Below are 18,991 nucleotides of genomic sequence, written 5' to 3' on the forward strand. Positions count from 1 at the left end.
TCTTGCTCCCTTCTCTCTTCAGTTCCTGCATGTATGGTTGTTAAACAGTTTTTTAAATGTTCAGAGTCTTCAGAGGGCGCTTAAAAGGTTTTTATTTTCTGGATGGACTCCGGTTGATATTTCCTGTGGTTTTCTCCTCCACTTTGTTTGTTAAATGTCCCTTGAGAATGAGACCGTCTCCCATCTTTATTTTTTCCTCCTGGCCATCAGCCAGAAGAGCCTCTGAGCTGAAAACAAGCACTGAGATAGAGATGAAACCTTAAAACATGAAGGATGCTAATGCACAGGTCTTTGAAAATGGCTTCTTGATGTCATGTCTTTCAAGTCACATCTGGACGTGGGAGATTGTTTTTGTTTGTCACCCACCAGAGCCAGAAGACTTGCATTTATAAATCAGAGGATGAAATATATATCCCTATAGGATCAGCATTATGCTGTTCTGCTATTCTTCTCTCCAGTGAGGCATTTTATTTTTTACAGTAACCCTAAAATTCCTCATACTCTGTCCACATAGCGATCAGCAGCTAATCACAGCCTTTCTATTCAATCTTTCCAATTCTACAGCACATGCTCTGATCCATCTTTGGAGCGTGCTTGAAGCACCAATCTGCTCAGCCCTGCTTGAGAAACCGAGTTTATTTCCAGCACAGCCAGCTGCCAAAACACGTCGATCCACATAAAGCAGAATGACTCAAACAGGAACGAGAAGACACAAAGCATCCGGTCAGTTTCACATATCCTGACTGTAAATGAAAGTGTCAAAGGGACACAGAGCTAGCATGACATCATGGAAAGAAGTTAATTTGGACTTGGAAAACCACAGGATACTATTTGACACTACACGCCCTTTCTTGAAAACATAAAGCTTTAATTTTCTTATGTACTCATCGACAGTAGAGGCAGAAAATCAAGGAATAATGTTAAATTGGACAGCAAATCAACCTCAAAAAAGACGAAGTAGTCTGTTGTTTCCAAGGTACTCACATACTGGTAGCAGTTGTTACCTCTCGATCTTGCAATATCTGTGTGAACTTGTAGTCCTCGTCTTGTCTTTAGCTGCTCAGGGCTGCACCGTGCTTTTAAAAGGGATCTAATGGCGCATGCTGTTGGTTAGGGTAAAACTGTGTGGATCCATTAAGTGATAAGGAAAGTCCAGCTCCATAGTGTTTTACAGGTCTGCAATATGAGTATTTTTACACCTGATTAATGGTCAGTTACATCAAGGTTAAAACCCGTGTGAACTGTTGAAGCCTTTGTACTAGCCTATTATTTCTTCACAGTTGTCTTCAGTAGATGTTTCCTCTGCTAGAGTAGGTGTTGCACTTTCTGTAAATATTTCAACCAAAAGTTTCATAGTGATAAATTGGATTCCAGTTAACCCTCTAAGACTGTCGTTGTTGTATGGAACAAAAAGAAACACCGTTTACAGAAAACTGGATAACTTTGAACTGTAAATTGTAGCCACTTACTTTTTTCCTTTCTGAAAACCCTCTGTTCCTCTGCACACACCAGATATAACCGCAGCAATAATTACCCTCTTTGTCATAGTATATCACTTCACCCTGAAGAGGGTGCAAGCTGGGTTGGTGTATTTTTAATGTTGCGAGCCCTGTGAATTAAAGGCCTTCTACATTTAAAAAGAACATCTTTAGTGCCTGGACCTGGATTATTTCTGCCAGTGTTTTTGGTCATAAGTTTTCAATCCCTTTCATTACTTTAAATGAACATTAACAAAGTACAGTTTGATTTCTTGTATTTTTTTACTTTACAATGTTGTAAGTGTATGATTTTAAAAACTTGAAAATTTTGACTTTCTTATATCAAAATCAAAGTTTTTTTTTTTAACTCTGGATTTTTTTTTTTTTCTTGTACATTTCTGATTTGTTAAACTCTGAAATTCTAAGTTTGTTTTCTCATAAATATATGACTTTATCCACCTTATTTCTGGGGTCGCTACTGTAAATCTGAATATGGGTGTAAATTCCATTGCTAAAGCGGAAGTACATTAAATACATGTATTCTTGTACAGCAGCTAACGATAAATGCTAACAAAGAACGACAGTTGTTTCGATATGAATTCACCTCGAATTTGTAAATAATTATACATTTTTGTAATAACATGTTCACATTGTTGGTATTGTAAGCTGTAAGTAAGTAAATAAGGTGGATACCACATTATTCCTGCTGTAGCTATGAATGTGGGTAGAACTTCCTGTACAGTAACAATAATAGCAAAACGCGATTCTTCCACAGGCTTACTAAAGTGATTTAGCTCAACAGTGGTTGTTCTGAAATAAATAAATATTTGCTGCGATAAATACTGCTTCATTTTTGTTAAATCAAAATGAGCTGAAAGTTTTAAATAACATTTTCTGTAATGCTCGGTACTGGTTGCTTCGTTCATGGCACTAATAACGTGACAAAGTTATGTCTGTCACAGCAGTGTTTTAAACATGCTGTCCACTGTCTAAGTGCATCGGGGATGTGATTCTTTTAATATTAATTTATCATTGATTCTTAATACAAAACTTGACATTTACCAAACTGAAGAACTGGCAACTTGAGTCATGGATAGTTTTATCAATATAATTCCCACATATTCAGAGGGATTAGTTGGTGAAGTAAGAATTTCAGCAACCACAAAAACTAGAGCAAGATGAAGGTGATGGAGAAGAAGAAAGCAGGGACAGAGACAAAACGTGATCGTCTCTTTTTCTATACTGATATGAAGCTAATAAAGTTAGCTGAATATGCTTGTCTAGGTTATCTGAGATAATGTCGTCACTTTGTACTCTCTAGTCAAGGGCGGAGAGATAATAATCTTATCCTGTTTGTGGTGAAGCAGTCAAAGTTTACATATTTTGGGATCCAAATTGCTCTGATAATCACGTTTAGCATCCCGTTTCTATGCAAAGTCTCATTTAGATAGAACGAACCGGAAGTTGCGCCCATTTTTCACGCAAAGAATCATGGGGGCTAGGAATAAGGTGGATAATTCACATTTTTTCCCCCCAAAATGTCAAAATTTTTGCTCATAGATGAATAGATCCTCTTAATTGAAAAAAAAAAATGTCCGGGTTGACCAAGCAACCTGTCACGCATTATGCTTCCAACCATGATTTTTTTTAAAATGCACATCAAATATTCACAATGTCAGAACAGACAGAATCATGCACCCCCTCTGAAATATTGGTCCACCACCCCCACCACCCCCACCACCACTAGGGATGCCTGGACCCCAGACTGGAAACTGCTGATTTACTATGTGTCACACACCAAAAAAGATCTTTTAATTTTAATTTCTGTTTAGTTTTTCCTCAAAAAAAAAGGATGTTTAGAGCTCGACTTTGCATTACAGCGTTAATGTTTTACAAGCTTTTAACCCCTTAAAGCCTGTTGTATCATATTTGATACATACTTTTATAATACCTCTATCTAATCAATATGATCATAAATTACAAAAAAAAAAAAAATCTGAAAAATGATAAAAATGCCCTCAAGTGGATTATCAGTTACCAAAAACACCTAATGTTTTAAAGGAGATACAAAAAATATGTATGTTAATTTTTATGGAAATTTTGATTTTTTTTGGATTTCAGTAGAAAGTGAAATAAACATTTCAGTTCCAAAAAATTTGAATTTTCTGGCTAAAATTAGTGTTTTCAGGCTTTAATGGTTAAAGACAGTTAAAGACAAGTTCAGGTGAGACAGAATGGTTAAAAATAGCTTAGAGTTCAGAGAGTTAAGAAAAGACAGCATGTTAAGATTTTCAATCAGAAAACTCTTCTTGTTCATGTCGAGGACAAGATAAGGGATTTGTCAAATGGGGCGTCAAAAAATGTCAAAATTGTAAAACAAACACGTCATACCATCAACGAAAGCCCAAAGTGATGTATATAAATGACTTATTTATGAAAACAATAGTCAACACCCAAATAGTCCTTGTTTACTATGATGAATAATGAAAAAAAACAAAACAATCATTAACATTGTGCAGCTGTAACAAGTAAACGTTTGAAATTTTAAAACCACTTTAAGCAGCCAGCAAAAAAGTTGGTGGCTACTTTACCTTTACATGTATTTAGTTTTATTAGTTTATGTTTGCTGTAGTGTTTTTGGTACGTTTTATTGAAGAGGAATGCTCTATTGTCTTCACAGAAGCAGCTGCCAGAGAGGTCATGGACACTGCAACCTCTCATGAAACCCTCCACTATATCTGTCTGTTTCTGCAACCCTCATCAGCCCAGCCTTAACACACCAGCACACACACACAAACCATTACTCTACCTTTCTCCAGACAGCCTCCCTAATCAGTCAAGATTTACCTCAATGACTAGATACATCACCACATAATGAGCCAGCCAATTTACCAAAGTGCCTTTAGCAGCACTAATTTCCTGCTTAAATACTTTGCTTTGCAGAAATTCTATTAGGAATAGTTAATTGTCTACACAAAACAGTTAACCCTCATAAGTTTTTTTTCTCTAAAGCACAGTCGTGTGTTATTGTTCGATCTGTGAAACGCTGTTTGGATTCTGTCACTGCTAAAATAATGGCTCTCATTTTGATTGTTAGAATAACAATTACACTGTCCCTCTGAGGCTTCTTGGTGGGCAGTCATAATAAAAATGTGATACTTTTATTGATTTTCTGGGAAATTTCAGCTTGTATTTTCCAATGAGGCAAAAAGGTCAACTACAGAGTAGCACCCCAGGGATACAGGAGCTTCCCTGTCTTGGTCAAGGGCACACCAGCAGAATTAATGTTGGAACCTGTGTCCTCTGATCCGTTAAAAGACCGTTTCACAGCTGGATGTGCCACTACACTACACATTTACTTGCTTTATTATGTTCTTTCTTCTCCTGGACTCCCCCTGTTAATACTACGCTCTTTCTGTTGATTCATTAGATGAAAAATGAAAGCAAACCCTTCAAGGATAAAGCTAGATATCACTTTTATTATGTGTTTCTCAGTGAGCCAGATGCAAGATCATATTAAGGTAATTTCGTCTGTTTTTTTAGGTCTGTTTTCCACTTTTGCTGTCTTATTAAAAAGCCACTAGATTTAATCATTTGTGTCAAAATATTGGGAAAAAGATGAAACCCTTTCTTCCCTTTCTTGCATTAATATACAGGCAAGTACATAAAGAAATACACAAGAGCTAACGTGCTAAAACTTCGCAAAAATATTTAAAACTAGATCAAAGTGTTTTTTTATTTCTTGGCTAAATTTCACTTCATGAGGACGAAAAGCTGTTGGAAGTGGCCTTTCTGGTTCCCCATGTGAGCTACCTGCAAAGCATTCTTAGGAGGAGGACCACTTTTAACAGCTTTTCTCCCTCATTACGTGCAATTCATCAGTGAAATATAAACAATGGTTCAGCAGATACAACTGAAAGAGTTACATTTTTATTTAAAAGGCTCCTGAATTCAAATGAGAAGAAAGCAATGGAGTAGACGGAGCTAAGCCATGTCTCTCTCTTTATCATCTGTCATTATTGTTTTATTTAGAGCCCCTTGTTGGCACAATTTGCATACTGTGGATTTAAGTGAAACCTGTAAAATAGAGAGAACACTTCAGAGCTATAAGGTCATTAATTTTTAAAAGCAGGGTTGCTTAATGTAGACAGCAGAGCTCAGACTGAGTCTGACCTATTTAGTAGAATTCTTATGAGGGTTAGGAAAATGAAAAGATCTGTGGAGCAAACTTTAGCATTTAGGGAGACTGAAAAAACAAGTTTTTCCCCCTTGTGTGTTTTCTTTTGCCCAGACTAGTGGATGAGTTTTGATAGTAGTTTAGCATGAGTGTGATGATCCTAATGTTCACTGTTCTTTGAAGGAGCAATGACCTGCTTTTTTTCCAAAAGCTCATCTTTCTCTGTGAGTGCTGCAGGAGAGCACATTTCATAACCGACAGCTCCCAACAGACACAGGTTAAGTGGATGCATGTTGACTTCATGACAGACTATAGGGAAATAGATGGAAGCCAATCAGACAGCGGATAAGCAGGACAGGAGCAGGAAAAGGGCACAAGGAGGAAATAGGGCATCTCCTCACCGTATAATTAAAACCTTCAAGCCTAGAAGGAGTTTCAATTATGATAGGACACTTTATCTATCCACTACTTCTGTATTCATTTCCCCAGTGACAGGATGTATGGATTTCTGGTCAGGTTAACGTAGCTACTTACTATAGATGACACCTTGATGCTTGATCTTTGCTAAATAATAGATGTTAGGTTTGACATCCTGGTGTGTCAGATAAGACAATAGTCATCTCAAGTGGATAAAAAAAGGATAAAGACTTAATTTCTATTGTATCTTTGCCTGACTTTTACCTGTGATAGACAGGAATCTCCGGCCACAGCCCAGATATCTGCTGTCGCCATACATGACCTACCTACAGTAGGTAGAGTTGGTCATCTTGCAAGTGGGAGGTCGGACCTAGCTCTTGTAGTCACATGCTAGTGTGCCCTTGGGCATGACACTCGACCCAGATTTGGTCCCACTGCTTCGTCAATGGAATGTAAATGGGTATGGATGCATTTTAATGGAGTTAGCTAATATTGATGGCCAGGGTCGTAGCTAGGGATTTTGGGACTCTAGAAAGAAAATTACTTATGCATTTTAATGCATTTTTATATAACTATGGTTTGATTAAACTCATTTGTAACATTTCTTCACATTAGTTTGTGTTTATCACCCTGTTCCCAAAGTATGGCACAATACCCTTTTAGCTCACTAACCTCCACATGAAGAAAATGCTTGCAGTACTGCATTTGCAGTTCTTTTTTTCTTACATTTTTTTATGCACCTTACACTGATGTTTTTTAACCGTTCTGCAGCAACTGTCCCTCTTGTTGTCAGTGACAAAGGGTCAATCCTGGGATGACTGGCAAAAATAAATTTTCATTGCCCTCACTTTCTTCAACTGCTTCTTCTGTTCTCTTTTGCTCTTCACACCCTTCAAAAACAACTCCTCCTCTTCACAGACCTTTGCTTTCCTCCATCAACCTCATCTTGATCTCTGTCCCTGCTTTCTTCTCCTACATCATCTTCATCTTGTTCTCTGTCCCTGCTCTCTTCTCCTCCATCATCCTTATTTTAGTCTCTGTTTTTTTCTCCATCATCTTCATCTTTCCACTATCAAACCTTTCTGGGCAGGGTTTACCAAAGTTCATTAAAAAAAACAATATCCATAGTATCCTGCACGCAACAAGAGACTGGTAGAAATAAAATTTACAAATGTAAAAAAAGATTTTTTCAAAGATACTTGATAATAACTTACTGTTAGCTCTAGAAACTTTAACATTTCTTGAATATTCCAATGGATAATTCCATTAAGAAACCATAAATTGATTCAATACACGCCCTCCTTTAAATCAAAGCTTTTGTTGAAAAATTAATGACAATAATATATTCTGTTTTAGAAAGACTTAATGAAATGACCCTTCTTCATTATCTTTCTCCCTAGTTTTTAATAAAATCTGACTGATAAAAAAAAAAAAAAAAAAAAAAAAAAAAAGACATGTCGTTCTTAATTAAAGCTGATGCAATGTTTGAAGAGATTTGAAGGCAGTAGGTTTGGTTGCTTTTCTTCTTTTACTACTTTTATGACAAATTTAAGGGGTGTAGGGGTATAGAGTAAGTTTCTATAGATCACCATCTATATTAAGATAATTTTCATATCAATTTAGGGAGCTGGAAGAGGAATCTAATATTTCTGTATGAGGTTTTTCTTCTTCTTTCGTGAATTTTTATGATGTAAAAAAAATAAATCTAACTTTATTTAATATTGTGATCAGAATAGTAATTAGAAAAGACCTGTGTTGACGCCACTTATCTTGTCTCTTGTTTGTTATGAAAAATCTTCACGTTGAGACCACTTAAAAAAAAGAATGTAATATCGAGGCTTTATTAAACTCCCCAAAATGTGGTTTTGTGAAGAAGAAATTTCATTATCCCATCTGTGGATTTAATATTGACTTCTTAAGGGTACAATATGTCAAATTTTACAATGAAATGTCAATATGAATGAAAAATGACTACTTCTATTTAACGTGTATTTTTTAGTTGAGTATTTACATTAAGAGAGATATTTGAAAGCCATAGAAATTGTTCAGTTTTGTACTTGTTACAGTCTTGCTCTGTTATGGTGGCAGCCATGACAGAGCTGCTGTGACAGCCACAAAATATTTATCACTGCCGCTGAAACACTAGATGTTACACCAAAAAAGCATGAACTGCGACTTAAAGCTGCCATTTTGTGGCTAAATTTGATTCATGTTTTGAGCTCATTACTTGTAGCAGATGTTTAGTTTTTGTGTCTTTTTGATTAGATGCTGGCTTTTAGCACACCTAAAAGTCGATTCAGAGAGAGAGAGATGTGACGTAGTGGACACACTGATGTGTTTTCATGGTCAAACATGAGAGAAAACTTTGGTATTGTGGGGGTGTTTCACCAAAAGACAGGCCTGCCTAAAGATTCGCTGGGCCCCTGAAAAATCCAGTAAATGGGTCCCCCCCAGTTGTGATTTATTGATGATATCGATATCCATGCATGTTGCCACTTTTTGTTGCTATTTGCCCATTTTTTTCAAAGTCTTTAGCCATTTTTTTGCACTGTGCATTGTTTTGCAGCTTTTCACCCACTTTTTCCACCACTTAACTGAATTTTTGCCACTTTTTTACCCATTCCCATTTTTGCCACCTGTAACCCATTTTTCTGCTTTTTGCCCGATTTAGCCACTTTTTAACCATTGATTCTGCTTTTTCCCATTTTTGACACTTTGAAACCCTTTTCTTGCCACCTTTTCCCATACCTTGCTACTGTTAATCCATTCTTGCTGCTTCTGGCCCATTTTCTGCCACTTTTTTCCCCATCCCCACTTCTTTATGCCACTTTTTAACCAAATTTTGCCATTTTTGACCCATTTTTCTGTTTTTTTGTCCTACTTTGCTATTTATACTGCATTGATCCTGCTTTTTCGCCCATTTTTGCAACTTTCAACCTATTTTGCCTCTTTTTGCCCTATTTTGCTACTCTTTAACCATTCTATAACCATTCCTGCTTGGTTGGCCCATCTTGCCAACCTTTTCACCCATTTCCAACCCTCTCTTTTGACATTTTTTTTTCCCATTTTTGCCACTTGTAGCCCACTGATTCTGCTTTTGCCCATTTTGTCCACTTGAACCCATTTTGGCAACTTTTAATCAATTTTTACCATTTTTCACCCATTGCGCATTAAGTTTGGGCCCCAGAAAGCTCTCCTCTTTATCCCCCTCACTGGTGGCCTTGCCAAAGGAAATAATGAAAAAAACATCCACATCAGATCAGACGTCAGCTTTGTTCTTATTTTAAACATCGGTATCAGCAAAGATCCTGATTTTTGCAAGAGGTGTATCACTAATGAGGGGGAAAAAACTGTTAAAAGTGGCTCTCCTGGTAAACACTGTGAGCAGTGCCAGGATGCTTTGTATGTAGGTCCTGGGTGGAACAAGGATGACCACTTATAACAGCTTTTCTTCCTTATTATTTGAAATTCATCTGTGAAATAAACCAGAGGTTTACCCTTTGCACCTTCTAGAGTTCTGTTTTTTACTGAACAGAATCCTCAATGCAAAGCAAGAATTGCACAGTGGGGTTGGGTTGAGCTGAGCAATACATTTCTGCTCATCATCTTTTGTCATTGTCTTGATGGAAAGCCCTTTAGTGGCAGAAATTATTTACGTAGTGGTAAATGTAGGTTTTTTTAAATAACTACAATGCATTTGTTAAACCTTTATCAGGTACTCATACAAATTTTAGCCATTTAAACTCACACTCACTGGCTGGTGAGTCAAAGCCTGACTGATCCATTCCAGTGGGTACTAGGCTCCTCTTTGGCCTTTGCTACCATCCACTATGTTTCATTGAAACAGGTTATTTATTATTCCACAATGCTTCTGAGAATACACACACAGACACACCCACACACGCACACAAACACACACGTCTTTTTGACAAAGGATGCAAATATAGGCATGCAACCAGAAGCAACTGTTTGAAATTATGTAATCATAAAAATGAAGTACTAAGGACAGCTGTTTAATTATGTATGGGGCATTTTCTGAAAAGGAATGTAAACAATGAAGTGGCATTAAACTGGCCTAGAACCAAGCATTATATTGAGAAAACAATCATTGTAATTTCTCTTCCATCATGAAATTGGCAATGCCATCACACTCAAAAATCATTTTAACCAAAGGATTTACAACTCAGGCTGATAATTGAGTTATTTATTGTTTATTTGAATGGTCTGAATATTGAGTGACATCATGGTGGTACTGATTACCTCCTGCTACAACATAATATTTGAGTTTGTAGAGTAATGTCACCATATCCTGGGCTATAGACAAAAATCCTCAGATACAGCAGAGTGAGGTCTCATTCTGTCACACAGTCATGAAAATATTCAGGATCCCATTTGTAGCACAGATAATAAGAGGTGATTTCATGATGAGTTCCTCCTTGCTGGTTGATGCTGTGATGTAGTCTGTGGTAGAAATGAACACCTGCAGTTCCCCCTGGCTCCAGGGTTAAAAAAAACCCCTCTTACACACAGAGAATGTGACTGTTTTAACAAGGTAAATGTTAGCGTCAGTATTACACACAGTGGTGCACATCTTTCTCACAAGCTGTTTTCGTTCCTTTATCTGTGACAGTATCCCTTGGAGACATGCATGTGTACGCTTATACTGTATAGTGAACTGCCTTTGTCTCCATTTCCCAGCTCATTATCGGAGCAGGTTCAAGGAGATGGGTGCTCATCTGCATAGGCAGCCTGGGGCTGGAACCCCCTGTGTGCAGCAGCCAGGTGATTCATGCCATCTCCTACAGTTTTATTTTGCACAGGATTAGATTAAAACCAATCAATCAGGCTAGATCACCTCGACTGGAAGGAAAAATGAGCTTGGTGACTGCCATTAGACCATCTAACTTATTTCTTGTCCTCTCTGAAAAGACAAGAATAGCTCCATTTGTCGCACAACCATGGCAACATGGAAAGTCTGTAAATTCAGTTAAATTTAGTGAAGAGACACCTGTGAAACTCTGAGAATGCTCACGCAGCGACAGGCCAACCACTGGGATCTGAAAAAATCTAAATAGAGAGAAATGTGTTGTGCAGCATGGTGTATAATGTGCAAACCTTCTGGTAACGTGAGGAGAGGGATGTGAAGGGAAAACCACAATAGATCCTCAATAAAGAAAAGTGACACAAGAAATACGACACCAAAAACAAACATTTTTTGGTGTAACTTGTAGAAATAATACCTGCAAATTTCCTCCAATGGGTAAACAATGTTAATTCAATCATAAAAGATATGAATAACTGAACTTAAAGTCTGTCTGATGGTGTTTCACCCTTTCAGTTCTCTAAAACAATAGACCTTTGTGTGATAATGACTCTACTTACCAGTCATGGCTATTATTTAACAGTATTCATTAAAGTATTTGGCTTATGTTCAAAGGCTAGAATCAAGTATTTCAGTATATTTTTGGAATCAAAATGCTCCACATAACTGTATGCCGGCTGTTTAAGTAACTCTCCTTCTGCTACAAATCTATTCAACTTTAAAATGACATCTGTCTGAAGATCCTCAGGTTATTCTGACCCCATCCCATGCAAAAAAAGAACACTTTTGTGATTGCAGAAATGACAAGTCCTGAATATCAAGGCTTTAGTCACAAGAGGGATTGAATATCATTTTAAGATTTGACAGAACTTCTTTATTATTATAAGGTAATGAACATGGGATCCACGGGATAACTGGCAATTAGTATTTCACATATGTAGGAATTTTAGCGCTCTCTTCTTTGCAATATTGTTTTAATTCAGCCACATTTCTTTTTTAACCGAAGGTCTTGGGGATCATCAGGATGTTTTTTGTGAGACAAGCCTCTGTGTTCTTCTTGGCCTTGGATCTCTCCCATGGATGTGATTTTTGGATGAGTCGTTGATGCACTTGGAGTATTTTGTTAGATCGGCTGGCCCACCAATGCTTTCAAACCAGCAATTCCAAAACAAAAGAAAAGACTTATTTTTGTCTAAGCCAATGATGCTCAATGCATGGCTCCAGAGCCACATGTGGCTCTTTTGTGAGGATTTGTGTCTCTTTTATATCTAAATTTGAAATATTATTCGCACGGAAAATCATTAAAAAGGGAAATTTTGACCTCAGGATTATCCATTGCAATTTGTTTCCCACACTTATACTGTAGGCTTTAATTGTCAAACTTAATTGTCAACCTTTAATTTTTGTCTTCATATTTCTACTGACCTTATTAGCAATTTTTTGGCCTTTTTTAAATCCTGTTTGCCTCTTTAATTCTGCTTTTTGCAAATTGCATTTTTTCCTTTTTTGCCACTTTTGCCCGTTTAAGGTGCTTCTTGCCATTACATGTCTCTTTTTTCCCATTTTCCCCCACCTTTTTGCTGCTTTTTGCCAATTTATGTCACTTTTTACTCATTTTTTGCCACCTTTTTGCTGCTTTTTTACCATTATTGCCACCTGTAAGTCATTTTTTGGTCACGTCTCACCCATTTCTGCCACTTTTTCTCCACAATTTTTGTCACTTTTCACCCATTTTTTTTCCCGTTTTACCCCTTTCCACCCATTTTTGGCCACTTTTTTGCAGCTTTTTCACCTATTTGCCAGCTTTAATATTCTTTGCCACTTTCACCTGCTTTTCACCACTTACATTGTGGCTCCTACAAAGGTATTTTTCAACAATTTGGCTCTTTGGTTGAACAGGGTTGAGTAACACTGGTCTAAGTAGAGAAAATGAAATAGAACCACTTTGGACAACATATCTGAGGGGGTATCAGGCCTTCAAAATGCAACACTTTGATATTATATCATTGAAATGATGTTTTGAGGTTCTTCAGTGGTACGTGTTTCTAAACATGTAAGGATAGAAATATGTCCAGAGGAGCTCATCATCAGTATTTGGATTTCTTTAATTGGGCATAAACAATTAAGATAAGCTCTACAAGATGCAAATTCAATGTAATATTTCTGCGTATTCCCGGGAAGAATCTTGCATTTAAACATTTATCCATCACTTTATGATTGATCATTACTGAGATGAGTCTGTGCAGCTCACCCAGCTCTTCTCTGATGGCCCGTTGGAGATCTCACGCCTCTGTATTCCCATGAGAACCATAAGGAAGCAGAGAAAAAATTATGCAAGGCTAATGTTCTCTTTGGAGAAAATGTGGTATAATATTTATAAACTCTCCACTTTTTGTGCACACCACTGGAGGGTGCAAATGTAGACGCATAGATGTGGCTATGCAATTTTAATGGCATCACATGGTTGGGCGTTTCATATTAATGTGTCAAATACAGAGGGTTATATCAGCAAAGTGGACCATTTAAAGATATATACCTGATTATTTCTACTGTGTAAACCTTAAATTTGCAGATGCTTATGTGCAATATTTCCCCAAAACATGACAGCCCTCACTAAAGCAAAATTCAATATATGTGTATTAATACTGAGAAAATTGATCAGTATTTTGGAGTAGATGAACATATGGGTGAACCACTCAGGACTCTTTAATTAGGTGCAAATTGCTGCACAACTGTCACTGCATAGCTGTGCAGGCGTCATTTTTATATTCAGCACCCATGTTGTGTGAGATGCAAATGTACTAAATTTCATGTGCGTGAGATCGGCTGGGCTGCAGTTAAAATGCATCAGATTACATACATTGTTGGTACATGGGTGTCTTGGGGCAGCATAAAGCAGTCATTGCAGCAGCCAAACATTTGCTGAGTATTGTTCTTCTGTTTAAGAATTTCATTCAAATAAATATACTTGTTTCACATAACATTTATACTCTACTTGTAAAATGCAGGGGCATGCACCCTGACATTATTATACAGCTTACTATAGCAGTGGGAGTCTGTTATGGTGATGTAGAGAGACATGAATACACTTGATGCCACCTTCTCTTATGCTGCCTTTAACTTAAGTTGTGTTGCTTGGTTTCTACTGCCTTCATAAAAGGTCTGCACTTATAACACTGGCATAAGCACCACTCTGATTCTAAAACTTACTATTTCTAACTTTTAAGTTGATTTCCCTGAGTTAAATACACACCTGTCATTAAAGCTGAGTGGTTTTATTCTTTTATGCTTAAAGTTCACTCATGACTGACAACAGTATATTACTTCTCTACCTTAGAGTAGTAGTTTTAAGTCAATCTAATGGTACAATAACTTTTACCGGGAGAATGGCGTCTAACCCATTTCCACAGAGTGTTCCAGCTGCCTGATTTCAGGACTATGTAACTACAGCTGCTGGCTGCAGTTCTCTTGTGAGGTGTGCGCTAGTTCACCTAACAAGAATAGACATAGGCTATTTAAAGTTAAATAACTTTTGAACCGAAAGTGATAACCCCCTCCCCCCATACACACACACACACACACACACACACTCTGGAAGCCATCCATTGTGCCGTTCCAATGGCGCTATTCATGCCTTCATAACCCTAACATTAGCTCTTCTAGTGAGTCTGTAACTTGGGGGATTTTCCAGGGCAATAAAATATTAAAGCCACACCAGTATCTCCAACGTCGAATGTCTTTTTATACATTTTTTAATCAATTGTTCTATTGTTTCTGTCGCTGGCAGCTAATGCTGTCCACTATTTTGTTTTGTCACATTGGCTGTGACAACCAGTGGCGGGCTGTCACATCATGTTTTGCCAAACAGTACGGCACACTTAAAATCCAAAGATGGCCTAAGCAGCTCGGAATGGAGAGAAAGAGAGACAGAGAGCCTGTGATGTGGCCCTCTGCGTCACTGCAGACAGGAACTGCTTAACCAGGACTTTTTTTTTTAATAGATCAGTGGATATTTTGAAGATTCTTTTTGTCAAAGAATGATACTTATTGCACTTTTGGTCCCCAAGAGATGAGAGAACAAGTTTATGCAAAATAAGTCTTAGTCATTATTGTTTACTGTGTGTCACACGTACAATTATTAGAGTTTACATTCTTGTTTGGTTTTCTTCCGTCTTTATAGTCCCAGAACTTTTGGAACTTTAAGTGACATTACTGCAGCACTCATAGTCTTAAAGCCAGGTTGTCCTGAAAAAATAGGATGTTTAAAGCTTGACTGTGCACCACAGGGTTGATCTTTTTCAAGCTTTTTAGGACAATAAGTCAAGGTGAGACAAAATGGTTAAAAAATAGCTTAGGGCTCAGAGGGTTAACACTCAAGGCTTCATCTCACAGGTAGAACTAAGAAGCGAAACAGAGAAAGTGACGGAGGGAGAGACTCAAGAAAATGCTACAATCCAACTGCAGAGTGTACCACCCTGCAGATCTGATTTCAAAACAGATTATGACATTATTATGCTTCATGATTACCTGTGTCTTCCTTGTCTATTTCTTTGTTGATAAGCATGTTAGCTTGATAAGTTTGTAACCTTAAAGACCTATTTAAGTTAGCAAATGATAAATTACCCTCTCTAATTTAGTCATTTACCTTAGACTTTAAGGCAGCAGTTGCAATACACAAACTCCACATGCAGAGATTGCAAAGTATGGGTTGTAGATGCTAACAAAGTCATTGCAAAATTCAGTAATATTACTGTACCTTGTCAGTTGACAAGGATATTTGTTGTCTCATGCCATTACTGGCTTGTTATGAAATGCACATTATGAAGGACAAATAACAGCACTATGTGTTTCCTAAAAGTGCATTTGTACTTAAGACATTTGATACGCACCAAAGTACACCAAAACAAATTCAAACATATGACTGCTTTAATATAAGCTCCCATGCTTTACTTTGCACCTAGTCTATAGGCTATACCATTTTTCCATCTTTTTATTCTGCAAGAACACAATAACCAACACTATTAGGTAAACATACACACAGCAGTTTACTGCACAACTCAGTTCTCCTTTATCTCCAACGCCATCCACAAAAATTCAAATGCCTTTGACAAAAAATATCTAAAACTAAAGTGACAAAATAAAAAAAAATGGGCTTGCAAAGCTGCATCCACACAAAGATATGAGGGCAGACCTTCACTTTTTGACATTTGTTGTGGATTTCTAAAGTTTATTTCTCTTCATAGTAGTTCTGAAATTTTGTCTACAAAGATTTTGAAAGTTGGGAAAGATTATTTTTCCCCCAAATACAAAAACACATTTTACAGCAACTTGTGAAGGTGATTAAAAGTCCACTTCTTCATTTCTATGCCATTTAACCAAAAATAGGTTTGTCACTCCCAGGATACACTTGCAGTAATAAATTAAAGCAAAACCTGTGGTGTGCAAGCTGAAGCTAGTCTTACAACTGTATTAAGCTACCCTTTTTGTAATAGAAGTGCTTGTGTTCTCTTCTCAGCCCAACATAATCATCCACAGTTCACACCCTCTTAATTACCAAGAGACCTGTAAAGTCTGTGACTAAAAGCTGTGTTGTCCAGACACCAGCTTTTAGTCCGATTTCCTTTCCTTTCCTTTTACTTGCAGAAGAAAAGGGAAAGGAAATGATGCATAATGTAGTAAGCATACAGAGTAACTTTATAATGTGCTTTATTTTATACATCTAATTGTCCTCTTTGTCTGTCTTGTTTGTCTTCACAGGAGAGAAAACTGAGTGCTTTCCCCACCATAGAGATCTGTGGTTCAGATGTCACCAACTACATGGTCCCTCTGTCTCGTCAGACAGACTTTTTTGTTCCAGAAATGAAAGAGGAGGTTAAAACTGAAGTTAAAGAAGATGACTCTGATGAGGACAGGGGCACTGACATTACAGGTAATGCAGTATGTTTTGTTAATTCAAACCAAATTCTGACATAACATCAGAATGTTGAGGTCCCCTTAAATGTCAGAACAACATAAAACTACCTCGAGACAATAACCAACAGAAAAGCCCCACAGCTGTGGCACTCATATTTATTATTTAAAGAGGCACCCAAAGAAGCTTCTTTATTTGGTCATGTTACTAAACCCACACAATTTTGGAAGGCTTGTGATTGGCTTGCAGAAATCTGTCTGGGTAAGGGGCTATATGCATCTTTCAGAGAAAATGAAAAGAAGGCAAACAACTGAATCATCAGTAAAAAAAATGCAATAACATCATTTTAAATACTTGTTGAAATACCCAGCAACTGTTAAAAACACAAGTTTTAATGGTTTTTTGGTGTTATCGAACATGGATTGAATACACGGCTGGCTCTTACTAAAGTCTCTGTTAGAAGCAAACAAAAGGAACTTTTTTGGCCATTTATTTTGTCTGAAACTAAACTGACCCCCAGCCTGTCCTTGATCATGGGGGATGTGATATATGAGGCTATGTAATTGCTCTGTCACTACAGGGATGTATCCTAAAACACAATGCCTTCTTGAGTACCATTCTTCTATTAAACCTGCTGAACATGTAGGCTGGACATGTGGCAGTATTGACTTTGTTGTTATACAAATCACTGGAAAAAGAAAGTGGCGTCAGCTTGATAGGACAGAGTGGGTGGAGGTGGGCTGATGTACATCAGGTGCTGTCTGCCTGGTGCTGAGATCCTGCTACATCTTGTAAACATGGCTTGAGTGTAGGATTGTAGACAACATCTTTTTCAGGGAAGGTCAAGCTTATTTTAGCAAGTCAATGTCAAATGCCATTAGTGCTAGTAAGCAAGAATGATCTAACATTCCACTTTCAAAATGAAAGAAATCAGTCTCATCAATTGTGAGTGTAATTACAGTCCCTGTAAAGTGAAATTTAAAATATGTGTCTTAACACACTAGATCAGTGGTTCCCAACCTTTTCCAACTCAGGGCCCACTTTTAAGTCTAAAAAAATTATATTATATAATTATATTTTAGCATTAAAAATATCATTAGGGTTAAAGAGCTTCTACATGTTGGTGTATTAACCACTGCAGAAACATAAAAAATGATTTTGGTTTTACCAATTTTTACCAGTGTTGTTAATTTAGGGCAGCTGTGGCATTAACCTTACTTTGGGTGGTGGTCTAATAAATTTGTTAAGCACTGTATATTGGAATAAGGTTGCTGTAAATATCTGAAAACATTGAGATTTATGTGTGACTGATTTTTTAGATTTAGACCTAGAAAGTTTCTCACCTCTTTCCTGGCTGGGTTTAATTTAAGCAGAGCAAATATAGTGCCCCATGATGACACCAGTTGCTATGGGGAATTAGCCCGCCCCTTAACGCTACAATGATATAGAATCACTGAGTTCTTCTCAATACAGTCTGTTGTCAGCTGATGTCACTGCCTTCAGTGAAAGTTAACAGCCAGCTACATGCTGTGTTTTGTTCACTGTGAGGTAGATTTCACAAATCTATCTGCCACAGTGGCCTACAGGTCATTAAAGGTATCATAATTGAGAGATTTGTGCCAGAAAACAGTAAATTGAATCCCCAACTTCTGCCTCTCCACTCTGGCACAGAGTCAGGCAGCTGCACTCTGACTAGAGTTCACTGTAAGGTCAGGGGAAGGATAATTGTTGGAGTGCTTGTCTATTTTTCACTTGAACCAGATGCAGCAGGAACAAACTTCTTACCTGCTAAAGGTGTGTTTTAATCCACATTTCTTCTACCTTTAGTCCAGGATGATTAAAATAAGTGGGCTGTTACTGTCCTTCTCCAAGCAGCCACAGTTCAATCCCTCATGTCTGTTTGTGTCTTGCTATTCAAGTTTAGTAGAATATCCAATGATAGGCATCGTCTATTCCTGCCAAGTCTGTCACAATAAAAACCTCTGATGCTGATCATCATTGAAGACTTTTATTTTGAAGAGCAGCATCTGAAATTGGTGTTTTCAGCCACAACTTAACAACAGGCATCTCATGAACGGGAGTGCTTAAAAAAGAGAGATGTACCACAGGAGCAGATGATTCCCCAATTCCATTTGTTGCATTTTTAAAAATTTGATAGGATTTTATTTCTCATGAGTGGGCGTGGC

General features: G+C 37.4%; 1 protein-coding gene across 1 annotated transcript in view; it reads left to right on the forward strand.

The window, feature by feature from the left end:
- Window positions 1–18,991, forward strand: part of tex264a (testis expressed 264, ER-phagy receptor a) — a 125,017-nt gene that overhangs the window by 96,496 nt on the left and 9,530 nt on the right. The window contains exon 3 of the mRNA XM_041783997.1: window positions 16,652–16,823. Coding sequence (XP_041639931.1) covers window positions 16,652–16,823 — 172 coding nt within the window. The remainder of the gene's footprint in view (window positions 1–16,651; window positions 16,824–18,991) is intronic.

This window comes from Cheilinus undulatus, linkage group 3 (genome assembly GCF_018320785.1).
Source record: "Cheilinus undulatus linkage group 3, ASM1832078v1, whole genome shotgun sequence".
Taxonomy (NCBI): domain Eukaryota; kingdom Metazoa; phylum Chordata; class Actinopteri; order Labriformes; family Labridae; genus Cheilinus; species Cheilinus undulatus.